At 37.6% G+C, this 17,523-nt stretch overlaps 1 protein-coding gene and 1 long non-coding RNA gene across 2 annotated transcripts; one reads left to right on the plus strand and one right to left on the minus strand.

Moving 5' to 3' along the window:
* Positions 1–803: 803 nt before the first annotated feature.
* LOC143890612 (E3 ubiquitin-protein ligase ATL59-like) lies at positions 804–1,235 on the plus strand. Its single transcript, XM_077395318.1, has one exon. The coding sequence runs from the start codon at positions 804–806 to the stop codon at positions 1,233–1,235; it is 432 nt and encodes a 143-aa protein (XP_077251433.1).
* Positions 1,236–3,555: 2,320 nt separating this feature from the next.
* On the minus strand, positions 3,556–16,817 carry LOC143889198 (uncharacterized). The gene is made up of 3 exons (XR_013254783.1): positions 16,128–16,817; positions 4,016–4,120; positions 3,556–3,811 (listed from the first exon to the last, which is right to left on the minus strand). It is a non-coding gene; the product is annotated as an uncharacterized LOC143889198 (long non-coding RNA).
* Between the last annotated feature and the right edge of the window lie 706 nt (positions 16,818–17,523).

Consider the following 17,523-nt stretch of genomic DNA (forward strand, 5'->3'; position numbering starts at 1 on the left):
TTTTCAGGCTTGAAAACTAAAAATTAGGGTTTGATTCGAACCCTTGTTTATTTATCAACATAAGCCCTCGATTTAGGAGTTTTATTTGTCTTCATTCGCACCATTATCATGATTTGCACATAAACCCACATAAACCCAAATATTTTAGGGCTTTTTTTCTTTTTATCAATGTTTTTTTCTTGAAATGTGGGTTTGAAGTAGCCATGGGGTGGGGTTTCATTGTCTGTGGTGGAGGTGACGGCGGTGGGTAGAGATGGTGACGGCGGCGGTGGCCGAAGGTGGCGACGGTGGCGGTGGGAAATGGCGTAACCCTAATCCCTCGGCAAATAAGGGTATTTTTGTCCTCAACATATTCACCATGGTTAGTTTCAGTCTTTCCGCCAGGTTAAACTGGTGGACCGTTGACGGAGGGGGTGTACTTGTCACTTTTTGAAACCTCAAGGGGTGTAGTTATCACGTTTAGAACCACAGGAGTAGAAGTGTATGTGTCAGAAACTAGAGGGGGTGTAAATGTAATTTTCCCAAATTTCTAAAAGGGGGCAAAGGTCCACTCTAAATTTGAAATGCCCAAAAATGATGTTGGTCCCTCTGACTTTTTAATTATTTTAAAAGGGGGCAAAGGTCTTTTAAGAAGGGCATATTTGGAACTAAACATATGTTGGTCATTGGTTTTAAAAAGGTGGGTTTTTAAGGTCTTTAAAAATAGCAATGGTTTTTTTAATAGCAGCACCAATGTAAAAAAGTTTATTATTGGTGTTCTACTGCTCAGTATAAAAGGGTTTCTCTCTTTGGGCAGGATAGAGATGGATTCACTCGACTCAAACCGTACTAGTATTCAGGATACTCCATTGCCCAACGAGTCGACAGATGCCTCATTTAGAATTCTTAGGATCATCGGGATCTGCGCTTTAGCAGTGTTTGTCATGCTCATTATTGCCACGATTATATATCGCCGTTGGCGTCGGCTTCGGCTTCAGCTTCAGCAGCAGCAGCAGTTGGCAGCACTATGCGGAGGTCCACCACGACTTGCGCATGGGCTCACGATGGAGACTATTTCATCACTACCCATTGTAGTTCGTTCAACTGGCATGTGCTCAGTATGCCTGTCTGAATACCAGATCGAGGGAGCAGAAGTACGAGAGCTGCCGTGCGGACATACCTTCCACATTCCATGCATTGATCCTTGGCTCGTCCGTAGTGCGACGTGCCTAGATTGCCAGCGCCCACCAGTGTGATCCTCTACATCAGCTAAATAATGCAAAGAGTAAGACATCCTCCCTAAGGCTTTCCACAACTTGGTTCTCATTTTTAGTTTCTCTATAAATTACCTATCATAGAAGAAACCCTACTACGATACATAAATATCAACTCATTACTAAGTAGCATGATCATTATGGATACAACAAGTATTATCTACTTAAAAAGATGAATTGGGTCAGGGATGAATGTGGGGAGTGAATACTTCAAAACTATAAACTAGGGTCTTCACACAAGTTTTGTTTAACTCATAGTTGTAAAACCCTCCCGCGTCATCGTGGACTCTCCCGTGTCGACACCCTTTTCCATTGGCTGTATTATGTGTTTTGCCACCGCATTCCACATTTTGTCCTACAGAGTCAATAAAAACTCCTTTAACTCTCCCGAGTTATGACTGCGTAAACCGAGTACTCAGCTGCGTCAACTGCTTTCTTCAGTTCTTAGCCGCGTCCAGGCCAAGTAGATAAGGATTTTTTTCGGCCGTATTTTGACCCGCATCCGCATTTTTAAACATTCGTTTGCCTTAAGACTATCAAGTTTTAACTATGTAAACAATCATATGATTGAGACATTAAAGAACATGTAAAAATTAGCTAGTAAAGTGTAAAAATGAAAATATAAAATTTGTGTGCTATTTGCTCTTAAATTTAGGGAAACTTTATCAGCACTACTGTATTTTGATGAGAGCACTCCTCACTTTATTCAAAGTACGGTATGGCCCGCACCATAGGATGATCCAAACCGTCCATTAGATCGGCCACGGCCTAAATAGGTTGTTCCCCAAAATTTATTTCCATAGGTTGATCCTAACCCTCCGATCTATGGATGGTTAGGATCAGCCTATGGAAATGATTTTTGGGCCACAACCTATTTAGGTTGTGGCTCATCTAATGGACGGTTTGGATCATCCTATGGTGTTGGCCATACCGTACTTTTAATAAAGTGAGGAGTGCCCTCATCATAATATAGCAGTGCTGATAACATTTCCCTAAATTTATGCATGTATTCCCAGTAATTAATTGGTCGGTAAGAAATGGATATGTCAAACAGAGCAAATTACTGGCCTCCAAGATCACATAGCATGGAATTTGGACTCAGTCAAAATCTTTCTAATTTTCTTTTCTCATCCAATTCATGCTAATAACAGTGAGATCATTGTCTTTGACGCCCGTATTTCCATCAGCAGTTACAAGTTGGATTGAAACAGGGAGTCGTAATCAATCCATGTTAGGAAGTACGCATGTGCCCAGTGTAATTTGGCAGCTATTTTTTTGTAGGTGGCAGAAATAAGTCGAGTTTTGAGATCTGGAGGGGTGTTTGTTGCTACAACCTACGTTCTTGATGGCATTTTTTCTGTCTTTCCTGTTTTGAGGACAGCGCGTCAGGTATGTTGATTCATATTTAAGCAGTTTTTTGCACTCTGTTTGGCTTGATTTGGCATGTTTGAATTAATTAAACAAAGCTTAAAATCACTTAGTGTAAATAAATATTCAACTGTTACTATGAAGATCAATGACGTGGATATAAAGAGGAGAGGATGAAACTAAGAAAAATATGAAATGGTAGATGCTTTGGACAATTGAAGGAAAATATGGATTTATCAGATTTGGGTTAACTGATGAACTGATATAAGGCTCGCGGAAATAATTGAGGTAAAAAGTATTCTGTCCATGTCCTGTATTGCTATTACTTTGTGGATTTGATTGCTACTACAAGTAACATTGGTATTATCGACCCACTATATTGGGTCGCTAATACTAAAAATATTGTCGCTAATAGTAATAGCAACCATTTTTTGTGGTCGTTGTGTGGTCGCTAATTCAATCGTCGCAAATAGTCTTTAGCAACTCAAATTAATATGAGAGTTGCTAAATGTTACCCATTAGCTACCCATCAAATAGTTGCTAATGGCACCATACAACCGTGGCTAAAGGTTTGTAGGCAACCAAAAAAAGACAACAAAATCAAGCATTGGCAACGGTAGGCACGGTCGCTAATATATATTTGTAGCGACGAAATATGATGGTGGCTAATAATGCTATAATCATTTGTTTTTTAGCAACTAACTTAATTTGGTCGCAAATACTCTTATGTTCTATTAGCGACCAAAGTAATTGGGTCGCGAATACTATTTTCGCCATATATAAGTTCTTTCTGTGACCAAATTAATTGGGTAGCTAATACTTAATTTTAAGATTTTTTCTTGAAAAATTTATTTCATTATCCTGTCGTACCTGCACCAACCTGCACTTGTACACTATATATCAAAACTTGCATAATATCCAGTCATAACACACATTCAATATTAAAATTGAAATGACATAAATCAAAACTTATGAAAATATCGATACTCATTACATATGTTCAATATTAAAGTAAAAAATTAATTGTAACTATGTCCATACACCCAACACCCTTTAAAACTCCAAAAAACAAAAAATAAAATATTCATGTATAGATATTATAATTCCTAGTACTCCTCATCTTCTCCGTCAACATCTTCTCCATCATCATCTTCTCCATCATCAACATTTTCTCCTTACCTAGTTGTTGGCTGCAAAAAAATGCGAGGAATGAAGTATTTTGGTCAATTGAAAATGAGTAGTGTATTACTATTAGCGAATAAACACCAATTAATAAATCCTAGGCACCTAAACAGAGTAGTGTATTTTAAAGACCACAAATGTGTAAGAGGCATGAGATTTTTAAATGGCAGTGGCACCAAATAGGTTAAAATGTTTATGTGACTGATACTTACAAATATACCAGAGGCTCCCAGTGCCAATGGTTTGAAGAAATCGGTTCTGTGACGAACCCCACCATCCAGAAACAAAGGAACTCGACCTTTTGCAGCTTTAACAACCTGAAGTTTACGTTTCTTTAGAATCAATAAAATGCCCAACTTAGAGAAGTAAGATATATTAAATTCATGGGTACTACCTAAATTAAGAGACTTGGATATGGGCATGTTCTGTTCAACATGGTAACCATTAAAAACCCCACATGCTGACATCTCAATGCAGTTAAATGATAAAGGTGAAGATTATGCAACGTAAATATTATACAACAATGTTAAAAAATAACAAGGGCAAAAGATATGTGAAAGTTTTGTCTGAAGAATCCTAACAAAGCATCTTCAATGTAAGTATCGAAATGTGTTTCTGACTTCATAATTGTTTAAGAAATAAGATGTGTCTCAACAAATAGAGACACAATAAAAATCATTTTTCAATACTCCTCAACTCAATTATCGACTCCTCTAGGTCAACTAGGTCTTACCTTGGTCTGAGCTCACATCCAAGTTTGGCCATATTAAAGAACTCCTCTACCTACCCAGGGAAAAAAAAAACTCTGATTTTGTTAATGAAAATTGACTGCATCAATCATTGACTGCATCAATCATTGACTAGACCAAGTCAACTCATTTTTTACCTTGTCCGAGTTCATCCACGTTTGAGGTTATAAACACTGATAAAAATCATATCACTTCATTGAAACTTAGGAGAAGTGCTAAATGTTTATGTGAACCCAGTACTCTTTCCAAGGTGAAGTAGCTTATTCATAAAGAAATTCTAATTCAGATGAAACATAAACTTTTCATCCATAGGAAAAAAGGGAAACACTTTCATAATGTAATAGGCAGGGAATGTACCCCTTCTAAAGCATTGATACTTGCTGAGACATAGTCAAGTTGACGAGCTCCTTGAGACAATGATACCAGCCGCCCCAGTTTGAGTGGCAATTCTTGCTGGTGCTGGTTATTCACAGGGCTTATGAGCCCAATGAGATGGCTGAGAGGGTTAGTGATGCAAATATTATGATTTATTTTGTATTATTTAGTTTCTAGTATTTTTATTTCTATGTTATTAGTTTCTAGGATTTTATTTTCTATGTTATTTAGAATTAGGAAGTTTAGTCTTTTAGGGAATTCTTATTTTAGAAGGTTTCTATTTCTTAGGTTGCTTATTTGCCTATATATAAGCCTCTTCAGAGCTTTATTGTTAACTTTGATTGATATTGAATAAAGATTCTTCTCCCTCTAATTTTGGTTTTCTTCTTCCTCTTCTGATTTCTTCTCCTCTCCCTAAATTCGTCTATTCTTCTCTTCTTCTTCTACTTCTCCCTAAATTCGTCTCTTCTTCAGGTTATTTTCATCTCTTCTTCCTCTATTCTTCTAATTCTATCCCCTTTCGTCTATTTCTCTCTCCTTTCTCAATTTCTCTTCGCGGTGCTGCATCAATTTGGTATCAGAGCCAAAGATTCGAGCACTCCAAAGGTCATCTTCAACCTTCAGCCACCTCTCTTTCCACCACCTCCTTGCTGCGTTTTCTTATCAACGAGTTGAATCAATCATCCTCAGCCACTTTGCTGCCCTCTATTCTCACCACCACCAACCATTAAAACCCAGTCCCCCCAAACCTCTTACTTTCAGCCACCTGCAGATCCCCTTAAAACCCAGCCAATCAATCCATCAGATTTCCTCACCCGAAGCTCACCTACAACCGGAACTTGTTCTCAGCCCATCCGTAGCCGCACAAACACCTTAACTATCAAACAAACAAAAACCCACTTCAATAACTTCAACCCCATCTTGCTGCCCTTCCATCTAAATCCTGCTAAAACCCTCAATTTCAGCCACTCATAACAACAACACAAAACTAGATTTCAAGAATTGTTTCCCCAAAAGATCCAAGTTTCAGTCCTGTGCTACAACCCATCTAAACCCTATTTCAATATATCTTTCCTCATCCTCACTTTCAGCCCAAGCAGCCCTAAGACCACCATTGATAGGCTTCCAAACCTACACTAAAAAGTAGCCGTACCTTGCTCATCCGCCATTTTTTCTAGTTAGTTAGTTCCATGGAGGAAGCAGAAAACTTCTTCTATTTGTGGGAGGCTTATCTCTTAGAGATTACTTGCTGTACAAGTTTTTGAAAGAAGGAAATTTCGGGAGTTGCCTAAAGAACTTTCTGCATTTAGAAAGTTGATGTTGCTTGTTGTGTTGGACAAAACCAAAAAAAGAATTACACAAGAAGAGGAAAGCATCGTGACTCTCCAAAACCGTCCACCTCCAGTAGTCAATAAAAGAGGTATTCTTGGCATAAAAGACAAAGGATAAGTATAGCAAGTCAAGTTGCTTAGTAAGAGGTACAGTTTTCCTTCTCAAGAAAGCAACATACTAGCAACAGTGTGGGCCCCTATTATTAGAAGCTGCCAGCTATTATAGCAGTCAAAGGTGACCCTCTTCCTTTATCTTAAGAGTTGGTTAATAAAACAGCCCCATTCTTCCTTGGCCAACATCTGTTTCCTTTTCAACTAATATTAATAACCCCCTTTCTTCCTTTGGGCACCCCCCCCCCCGCATATTAGTACTACTAGATTTAACTCCCCCTCTTTTTCCTTTAGGCACCCCCCCCCAATCAAAAAAAAAAGAGAAAAAAAGAAAAGGAAAGGAAAGAAATTTCCCTCTCTCTATCCCATCTCATTTTCTCTCTCCTCTCCCCCAATTGTTTTCTCTCTCTTCCTTTGGGCTACTCCCGCTTAAAATTGGGCTTCGCTGTCCACACGAAAGTTGTTCGTAACAACTTTTAGTGCATATCTAACACACTTTCAGCAATCAGTAGCGCACGCAAGCACTACTTCGTGCAACTTCGGCCACCCATCCGATTTGATCTGACTGTTGATCCGAGCTATCCAGGAGTCCGATTTCAGATCCGCGACAGACGTTGTGCTTCTTTCGACATGTCTTATAGATCAGACGGTTGATTTCAGTTTTTGACATCGATCCCAATGGCTCCACCATATGCTCCATATTTTGATAGATATGATCCTCGATATTCTTCTGCACCATAGGTTCCATATTTCTGTGGTTATGATGATTGCACCTATCCTTATGGAGATGTTGAGAATGCGTGTTTAGACTGGATCCAGGCACTTAATGCATACCATAGGTACTGTGGTTATGATCATCAAATAACAATTCGTAAAGTCACGGATACAGTGTGCCGCGAAGCCAAGTCGAAATGGAATTTCTTCGTTAATGAGCGTCGTGAGTTTTGTAAGCCTCCATTTCGTCGATGGGAGGATGTTCGTTTTGAGTTTACATTCCACTATCAAAATCAATAGAGATTGAAACGTCAGAGAGCAGCGTATGATCAAAGATTGATACGTGAAAAAGCCGCTCGACGAGAAGAAGCAGCTCGCCGTGAACAACAAGCCGCAACACGTCGTGCACGAGATGCTGAAATTGCAGCTGCAAACCGCTATTTCGAGCGTCGTATGCGCGAGTCATATTTGCAGAGCCGCTTCACTACTTCATCCATCCCACCTAACGTTGCTGTTATTCTTACAGAGCACGATGCTAGTATTGATGAGATCATCGACGTTGAGCCTTTGATTCCATCAGATTCAGATTCAGGCTCTGAGATGGACGATCCAGAGTTAGAGACTCAGTTGATTGCTGATATCGACATCGTTGTACATGATGCTTATGAGATTTCTGCCGCATCGATTGCCGAGCATCTAGAGAGAGATTTTGCCACTTCTACAGTTGAGACAGATATTTTGGCAGAGCCGCATGATGTTGATCCATTGGCAGAGTCGACCGAGCACCACCATGAGTCAGAGGCGAGTGCCTTGCTTGACGAGCCACCCATTAAGACAGATGATCGAGAAAATATTACGGAGGATTGTAGTATCTTTGAGCCAGTTGAGCAGATTGTAGGATTTGTGCTGACACAGAGGTACTTGTTATGCAGATTGATCAAGAGTATTGCCCATCTGATATCATTATACCGGATACGATTCTAGCAGATGATTTTGTTGTTGATTCCATTGCGCCCGATGTGATACCAGTAGATGCTGACCTTGTTGAAGATAGTTATGGATTGGTACTGCCCATTGTTGTTATGCCGATCCCACCGATCCAGGAGGAGTACGTTGCGATCTTTCCAGCTAGTTTACTTCTCCAGCGCAGATTCTGTTCGCATGAGTCTACATGGGCCCTTTCTTTCCTCTTCTTCCGCCGACCTTGCAGATGCTTCTTTCGATTGTCTCGAGCGTTAGACATGATGATTGCTCCTAGCGGCTTACGTGTTCTATTACTTCAGCGGATTGTATACATCTTTGACCCAGGTGGACTAGAACTCGAGGGCGAGTTCTTTTTCAAGCAGGGGAGAATGATGCAGATATTAGGATTTATTTTGTATTATTTAGTTTCTAGTATTTTTATTTCCATGTTATTAGTTTCTAGGATTTTATTTTCCATGTTACTTAGAATTAGGAAGTTTAGTCTTTTAGGGAATTCTTATTTTGGAAGGTTTCTATTTCTTAGGTTGCTTATTTGCCTATATATAGGCCTCTTTAGAGCTTTATTGTTAACTTTGATTGATATTGAATAAAGATTCTTCTCCCTCTAATTCTGGTTTTCTTCTTCCTCTTCTGATTTCTTCTCCTCTCCCTAAATTCGTCTATTCTTCTCTTCTTCTTCTACTTCTCCCTAAATTCGTCTCTTCTTCAGGTTATTTTCGTCTCTTCTTCCCTATTCTTCTAATTCTATCCCCTTTCGTCTATTTCTCTCCCCTTTCCTCAATTTCTCTTCGCGATGCTGCATCAGTTAGCTTTTGGGAGGAATTAGACCGACTAAGGTCTAGATGAGAGTATTCATGGTGATTTTTTTGGTGTGTCTCTGTGTGTGTGCGCGCGTGTACGGGGGGGGAGGGTGTTCACTTTGCAGTCTGAGATTCGAGTTAGTTGTAGCAGAAGTAACCAAAGCATGAAGGCCTTTTCGGAGTTCATTAATCTACATGATCGGTTTTTTATGTAGGACCAAAGCATGAAGACCTTTTCAGAGCTAGCAAAGAGCTAGTTGTATGATTAGTCTTGATCGGTTTTTGTTTTTCTCGAGATGGATTTCTCTTGCTCCCAACTCTTGTTAGCATGCCCTTATGGGGTGACAGCGTGGAGAGCGTGGAGAGATATCTTGAAGCAGTCAACGAACTTCTCTAGAGAGATCAGATACATAGTATATAAAGGTGATATGGTCAAGTTTTGTGAGGATAGCTAGTTTAAAGAGAAACCTTAATGGGGTTGTTTCCGGATCTCAGGGAAGGGATGACTGGAAGTTGCGTTTCAAGAGAAATTTCTATAATGGGGACTTAGCCAGGGTTGCATTTGCTTCTTGAGTGCTTGGACACCACAAACATTATGAGAGATGACAGTGACAAAAGAGTGGGTCTGGAGCTCCATTGGTGCTTAATGTGAAATCCTTTTACCATAATCTCCTTCTAACTGCGACGCAAAAGTACAGTAGGAAGAGTGTGGAGTATTCCTGCTCCTCCTAGAGTGTGTTCCTTTGGTTGGACCTATGTTGTCAATTTTGTTTCGTTTCGGCCGAAATGGCTGAAACATATTGGTTTCGTTCGAAAATCGGAACGAAACGAAATGTCTTTACTATTTTTATTGTCCATTAACTTAAGATTTACATGTAAATAACGGAATACTTCCCATTTGGATCTTTTAAAAATAGTTTTAAGACCCAAATTTAAAAGGATAAAAAGTCAACTCTCTAGTTCTAGTACAAAAGAAAAAGTGGTCTTGTCGAAATCTTAGCTTCCAAACGGTGGGGTACATTAACGATGAATACAAAAGAAAAGAAAAAAAAAGTATGGTTGTTTAAATTAGAGTGTGGTGACTACTCTGTATTTGTAAGATATTATACGTGTATAAGAAGCAAAACTTGAATTATAAGATACGAATTCTTCGAGCGTAATTTGATCTGCCTGACGGATTCACTCCACACTCCCAAACTTGTTTCTTGCAGTTAGCCTTTTGGCTAATGGAGTTTAACCTTCATTTACTAGCATGTTAGATGGATGCATTCATGTCTCTGTTAGAGATTTAATGAAGGAGGTATGGGCGTCGGAAACTGTGGACCCCGATCCGAGAGAGGGGCGGCGGTGAGGGACGAGCCCCACACGCGTGCAAACCAGTCTCAGTGGATCATCCACGTGAATGGAGAGCTCTACCAAGGAACTCTCGAAAGAATGTGCCTCTCACAGCATGAGTGGCGAGAAAAGGTGAGATACCTCTCGATTCGGGGACTAACCCAGATTCGAGGCGTACCTTAAACAAAGAAGAGTCGCCATCCAAGGAAAAGGGTCCAAGGATCCCATACTATGCTCTGTTGCAACGGATAACCAGAGATATAAAATAGGGTTCGTGCCTGGTTACGAATTCGGAAGGTCTAAAGAGCACCTCATCCGCCCAAGTGCAAGCACCTGGTCTCTTATGCCATTTACTTATTAATCTTGAAGAGTTTTGAGCGAAAGTCATATGAAATGGGAACGAATATCTCCGAGAAGACGTCTATCTAATCATGCATGTCTCGGAGATGTTTAATAAACACACATAAAAGAAATAAAAGTGTCGCCTAAGTAACTAGGTTATGGATGTCAAACCTAACTGGTGTCTAAGTTCTGGTGTGCAAACACATGCATGTTACAGCAAAAAGGTATAGGATCTGTACGTGAAGGTAAGAAAACACAACAAAACACACAGCACAAATAAACTATATATATAACAGGAAAAACAAATCCTAACTCTAATGCAGGACTTGACTCGGACCAAGATGGCCGTCCATCTTAGCTGCTCTACGTATCCCGGCCTCGGGAAGAATCGGAGTCAACGTAGTTCGATGCCCTATTCTAACTACGATGCCTAACCATCTAGAACCGCTATCCTAGACTCGATTCCGCTAGACTCGACTGATTTTTAAAGCTTTTTTACACAATTGCTTAAGTTCAAGTGAACTGTAAGTTTTAGGACTCTATATGCCCTAACTAATGCAGGTTGATTAGCCTTAAACTAATGCAGGTGGGCCCTACATCCTATGTGTATCTAGGCTGTGCAACCTAAAGAAAACCAATGGGCTGACTATATGTTTCCTAGTCTAGCCATTGGTTCGACTAAGTGTCTAACCGATCGACTCGAGGCCTCCTAACTCTAGGGACACTCACACGACAGGACACACCACATCAATACAAATCAAGACCGACTCCTAACTCTAAAACACCCTAAATACCTAGGACAGAGTCCTAACTCTAGGGGAAGATCTTTTTTGAAAAGGGTTTTAAAGATTTTTTGTATTTTTTGAGAACTTGAAATGTTTATTTTTAAAGGTTTGGCTGGACTTGGGATGTGGATCCCAAGCTGCACTACGTACCCTTTGGAAAGGGATCAAGCCAACGTAGTTCGGAATAGAATTTCCTAACTACTCTAAATGACTCAAGATTTTTGAGATTTTTTTGGATTTTGAAATGTTTTTGAATTTTCAAGTGTTTTTTGAGATATTTTTAAATTTTTAAGTATTTTTGAGATGTTTTGGGTTTTTAAGTGTTTTTGGGATATTTTTGGATTTTTAAGTGTTTTTGAGATGTTTTTGGATTTTTAAGTGTTTTTTGAGATGTTTTTGGATTTTTAAGTGTTTTTGAGATATTTTTGGATTTTTAAGTGTTTTTGAGATTTTTTATTTTTTTTGGATTTTTGGAATTTTTGACACAAGAGGAACAAAATCCTATCATCATAAGGGCAGGACTGACTCCTGAAATCCTGCAAAGGTCGGACAGCATCCTATGCTTTGCGGGGGAAAAAAAAGACAGAAACACGACTCTGCAAGGGTTGGATAGCTTCCTATACCTTGCAAGAGCGGATAGAAAGATATGATATGATGAGAGGTAGGATGGAATCCTAACCCCTATGATGATAGAATTTAATTCCTGAACAAGAGGACTGACTCTCTAGACTAAGGACAGATTCCTATGCTAGTGGTCTATCAAAACTAAGATAAAGCTCACAAGTACTAAGGAAAAGAAACCCTGTGTATATTTGACAAAGGTAAAACACCCAACCGGGCCGGATAGCTACCTAGCCCTAGGGTGCAACAAATATGCAACCCAATACCCATAAGGATAGGGGTATGCTGCCAAGCCGAGTAGAGTGTTCTCCCAAAACCAAACTACGCACAGAGAGGAGGTTTAGCAAGAGAAAGAGACTGGGTAGACTAAGGACGGATTCCGATGCTAGAGGATTGACTCAAATATGAAAGGACTGATTCCTAATACATAACCCTAAGAGGGGAGTGCCAATGAGACTAGGCTAGTCTCCTAAAAGAAAATGATATAAGAAGGGTGTTAGTGAGACTAGGCAAGTCTCCTAAACACAGAGATGGGCTCCATTACCCTTGCAATGATAATAAAGGTAAGGCAAACAAACAGACCAAGTTGGTTTTGAACTAATAAGGGCGTTCTATTTAAGACTTGGATAGTCTCCTATGTATAACTCGCTAAATGAGACAAAGCTTGTCTCTAAAGGATTTGATTATTTTTTGTGAGACATAGCTTGTCTCTCTAAAAAGATTGGCACTTTAATGAGACAAAGCCTGTCTCTAAATGGATTTGACATTAATGTTGGGACATAGCTTGTCTCCCTAAAAGAAGGCTCCAACTAGCACTAATATTAACCTTGCAATGAGAAGGATTCTAATGGCTAAAGAAATTTAACAAAATCTATAAGACTGTGTTAGTCTATCGCAGATTCTATTCTATTCTTATAAAAATAAATCAAGCAAAGAAGAATTTTTCAATAGAATAGCAATCATAAAAAAGGTAAACAATATTAATTAGTCCAGACCAACCGCTGGATAGCCTAATAAAGTAAAAGTAAACAATAGCAAACACTTCTATTCCCAATCACACACCACCCCAATATGGGGATGAAATCAGATGATGCTAAAGTAATCATCTGATATCATAATACACATGATAATATTTCCACATCCCGCCTTGAAATCAGACAGTACTCATGTCGATAATATCGAATAGAGTAGTCATCTGATCTCCTTCTTCTTATTTAAACAATTTATTTAAAAACATCTAAAAATGGGCTTAGGCTAACGCCTTCATCGCCTCTTTTCTTTTTTTCTTTTTTTTTTTAAATAAAAATAAAAAATAAAAAAAAATTCACCAATAGATACAGCCTTGTCTAATTCTCATTTCATTTTTTTTTTTAAAAAAAAAAAAAAAAAACATCTTCTCTTATTCTGATAGACAGCAAGTAGTGAACAACAGGGAATATTAATTATGTGCTTATGAATGTGAACCAATGGGCAGCAATTTATTCGCAATAATGGGCAGCAAACAATAAACAACAGGGAATATTAACTATGTGCTCGTGAATGTGAACCAATGGGCAGCAATTTATTCGCAATAATGGGCAGCAAACAATAAACAACAATGGATAGCAACTATATGCTTGTGAAAATGAACCAATGGACAGCAGTTTATTCACAATAATGGGCAGTAAACAATAAACAACAATAGATAGCAACTATGTTCTTATGAAAATGAACCAATGGGCAACAGTTTATTCACAATAATGGGCAGCAAACAATAAACAACAATAGATAGCAACTATGTTCTTATGAAAATGAACCAATGGGCAGCAGTTTATTCACAATAATGGGCAGCAAACAATAAACAACAATAGATAGCAACTATGTTCTTATGAAAATGAACCAATGGGTGTCAAGGCATTAAGCATGATGGATCAAATAATGAGAACACATCCCATGCTATGACACTGAATGACCAAATCGTAGATAACTACTATGTAACTGATGAAAACTTTAAACAATAATAGTCTGAAGATGGCTCTTTGTTGCTATTACCTTAAGCTTACTATACCTTGGATCTAACCTGAACTCCTATGCATGCGCCTTAATCATGTAAAGATAACTTTTTGTTGCTAAAATACAGGGCATGTATAAAATACAGCACAAATTTTCAACCAATTCACTCATTTATACAGCAATATAAAAAGAGCTTTTGCTAAGATAGGCTTTAGCATCTTTAGAAATTCTCCAAGTACCACTACAAATCCCACAAGGTCTTCTCTATCACCGAAAAATTCAAACTAAGTCATACAAAATATATATAAAAAAAAAAATGTTTCAAGATAAATACAGTCACAAAATTTGGACTACGGATATAAGCATAAAATCAAGTATCTCATCCTCACATAATATTAATTTTTATACAATCCAAGAATTAAGAAGAGAAAGAGATAAAAGAAAAAAATAAAATAATATCAAAAGCTTTGGAATGATAGCGTAAATGAGGGGGGGTTTCAATATGGCTACCACAAAACAAGGCTACAAGGGCTGCCATTATTAAAGAGAAATGGCTGTCATTATTAAGAATGAGGGGCTGCGAATATTAAAAAGTGAAATAAGGGCTGTGCATATTAAATAAGGGTACAAAGGCTTCAATTATATACATATAGACATGAAGCATTGCTCACAAAGACAATCCTCATACTATTTTCTAATCCCTATTGCATTTACCTGTAAGAAATTATCTAATGAAATTTGCAAACAGTGGAAATTCAATACATCCCTTATTAGAATGTCAAAGACCTCATGCCATCCAATCAAATAAGTTAAGTTGTTGATATCTATAAAACTTATTTCCCATTTCTAATAATATGCAATAAAAATTCATAGATACTACCTTAAACATTCAATATATATTTTTTTTTTACCAAATCAGGGATATAATATGTGCACAGTTTAACATTTCTCAAAATAAAATGGATTACAAATATGGAAATATTTTTCTACCCATGACACTAATGTCATACACCACTAAATCAATCTTCGAGTAGAAAACCAATTTAATTTTGAAAAATACTTAGATAACTTGAACTCCTACACTTAAAATAAACATTTTAAACATATTATATACATCCCTAAATACTTTGAACTGGCATGTATTAAGAAAAATTAACATCAGAATTGCTCTCACAATCCATAAATAAATGGGCCTAATTGACGATTGAATTATGTCTATTTCCCGTACAAAAAAAAAAAAACAGGGGTTGATTCTTATCAAAGTGAAGTGAATGAGATGATTTGGTTTCAGTGTAGGATTCAAAAATTGAAATACATGTGACCAAGAAAATATATAGGACAAAACTATGTATTTAAGCAATAACTAACACAAGAATTGAATCATATGCAAACAGGGAACCATCCAGGACTGATCGTGTCTACGAATAATGCATTACACGAAAAATAAACCATTTCAAAAAAAACATACACAGGTACTTTCACATCAACTCGTAAAAAAAAAAATTATTTACCACCTGGTTCAAGTAGAACAGAACATACAGCTTATGATTTTCTAAATTTTTCAAGTACAAACACCACTATCTATACTCAGATAACCTTTATTCCATATCATTATTATTAAACTTATAAGAAGGAACAGAAAAAGATTCATGAAAAACAAAATAGTAAATGACATATTCACAGGCTAAAAATAATACTTACGATTAAAGAAATCGAAAATATCCTTAATCAACAAATCAAAACATATCATTCACTCTTCTTGAAATGAACATAATTCATAATCTAGACAAGACATCAAAAGAATTCTTACAATCTCAACAATTACACAGGTGATTTGCACACATGAAACCAAAACAATAAAATATCAGAAATCATGACCTCATTCTATCAGATCAATCACATTAGAAAACATCACATCTTAAAAAAAAAAATTATATATTAAAATTTTTTAAAGAAAAACAGAGTTATACGCTATTACTTACATTCTCCATAAAAAAAAAACTTCATAGATCAAATTATATGATTCATACTTGCTGATTAAAAAAACAAGCTATTCATTCAAAAGAAAACTATATCTATGATTTTCCACAGATCGATACAAGTAATCAAAATCGATAGCTTCTCTTCTTCTTCTTTTTTTAATATAGAATTTGATAGATCTAATAGTGGAAGATAAGGAAAATACCTGAATTATCACAGTGACTTTAATGTTCTCCTTGTTTTTTTTTCTTCCGATGTAGAAATCTTAATTCGAGAACAAATCTTGTGATCCAAATGAAGAAAATCTCTGCAATCTTGAATAGATCCGAGTTGATTCCTTTCTTTTTTAGAGAACTTTCAGCTTTGAAGCAAAAACACACTTTACATTTGCATATATCTACCGGTCTCTCCTTCTCCGAATTTTAACATGGATTTCCAAAGAAAATGATGATCAAAGATCAGTTGAGAAGAAAACAAGTTCAGATCTTAGGGTTTATGCAGAGAAAAACAAACTCTGGCTTAAACGAGAAAAACAGAGGAGAAGAATAGATTTGCAGAATCGAAAGCTAGAGGTTGCGTTCACCGGAGAAGAAGAAACGGCCGAAAATTTGGCCAAAATTATAACGTGAAACGTTTGTCGGAGAAGAAAGAGGGGAAAAACTAGGTTAGGGAGTTTAGATCTAGAATTCGTAGCTAAAAAAAAAAATCAAAGCCGAAGATGATACAGAGTGAGATTGAAACCGTGAAACGCTTGCCGGAGAAGAGAATTCCACCAGAAAATCAACCGGAAAATGATCGGCGAAGGAAAAGGAATGGATTTAGGGTTTGGATCGCACGAGATCTACTCTCTCTCTCTAGCTTTGCAGACTCTCTCTCTCTAAAAGGGGAAACGAAAATTCTCTCTCTTTTTTTTTTTTAATAAGCTTTGATTTTTTTGCTTTTATATAAAATTTGGGAAATGATATTGGCAACACTAATTGATAAGCGCACAAATGCGCGACCCTAAATGGCTAATGCACCCCCCACTTCCTGATAACCACACAAACTCCGCTTGTCTTTTCCAAATTTTTTCGGCGAAACTTTTCTGAAATTTTGCGAGGATTTTTCTGAGGTTATAAGGCTTCTAAAAATGTATTCATGGGCACTTAGGGGCTTGATTTGGTTTGGTTTTTTCCTAAAATACAAGGTTTTTGGGGTAAATCAAAGAAACAATGCGGGCCACTCTCTCCTTGCACTACACACACCTTCTCAATCTGTTCGCTAAGCAAACGAGCCCCGATCTCGATGAAATTTTGCAGGGGGGAAGAGAAGACCATAATCCAACCTAGGGTGAAGTTTGGGACCCTAATTCAATCATTTGATGGGATTTAGGTCAAACTTGAAAGGTTTAGGGCACAGTCAAAATGGGGTGTCTACAGATGCCCCTCTTTGGCAGAGCGTGTTTGTCACGCGAATGTCAAAGCTGAACAGACAGCACATTTTGACTGGCCTAAGATTAAAGAGTTGTAAAATTTTGGATTTTTGAAAATGATACTCACAATGCAAATGGGTGAAATAGCTTTTCACCGGACTCTGACTCTGCAAACACTGGTGAGATAGCC

The sequence above is a fragment of the Tasmannia lanceolata genome, unplaced genomic scaffold, assembly GCF_043159265.1.
Source record: "Tasmannia lanceolata isolate RefF3 unplaced genomic scaffold, GAP_Taslan_0.1 ptg000013l, whole genome shotgun sequence".
Classification (NCBI taxonomy): Eukaryota; Viridiplantae; Streptophyta; class Magnoliopsida; order Canellales; family Winteraceae; genus Tasmannia; species Tasmannia lanceolata.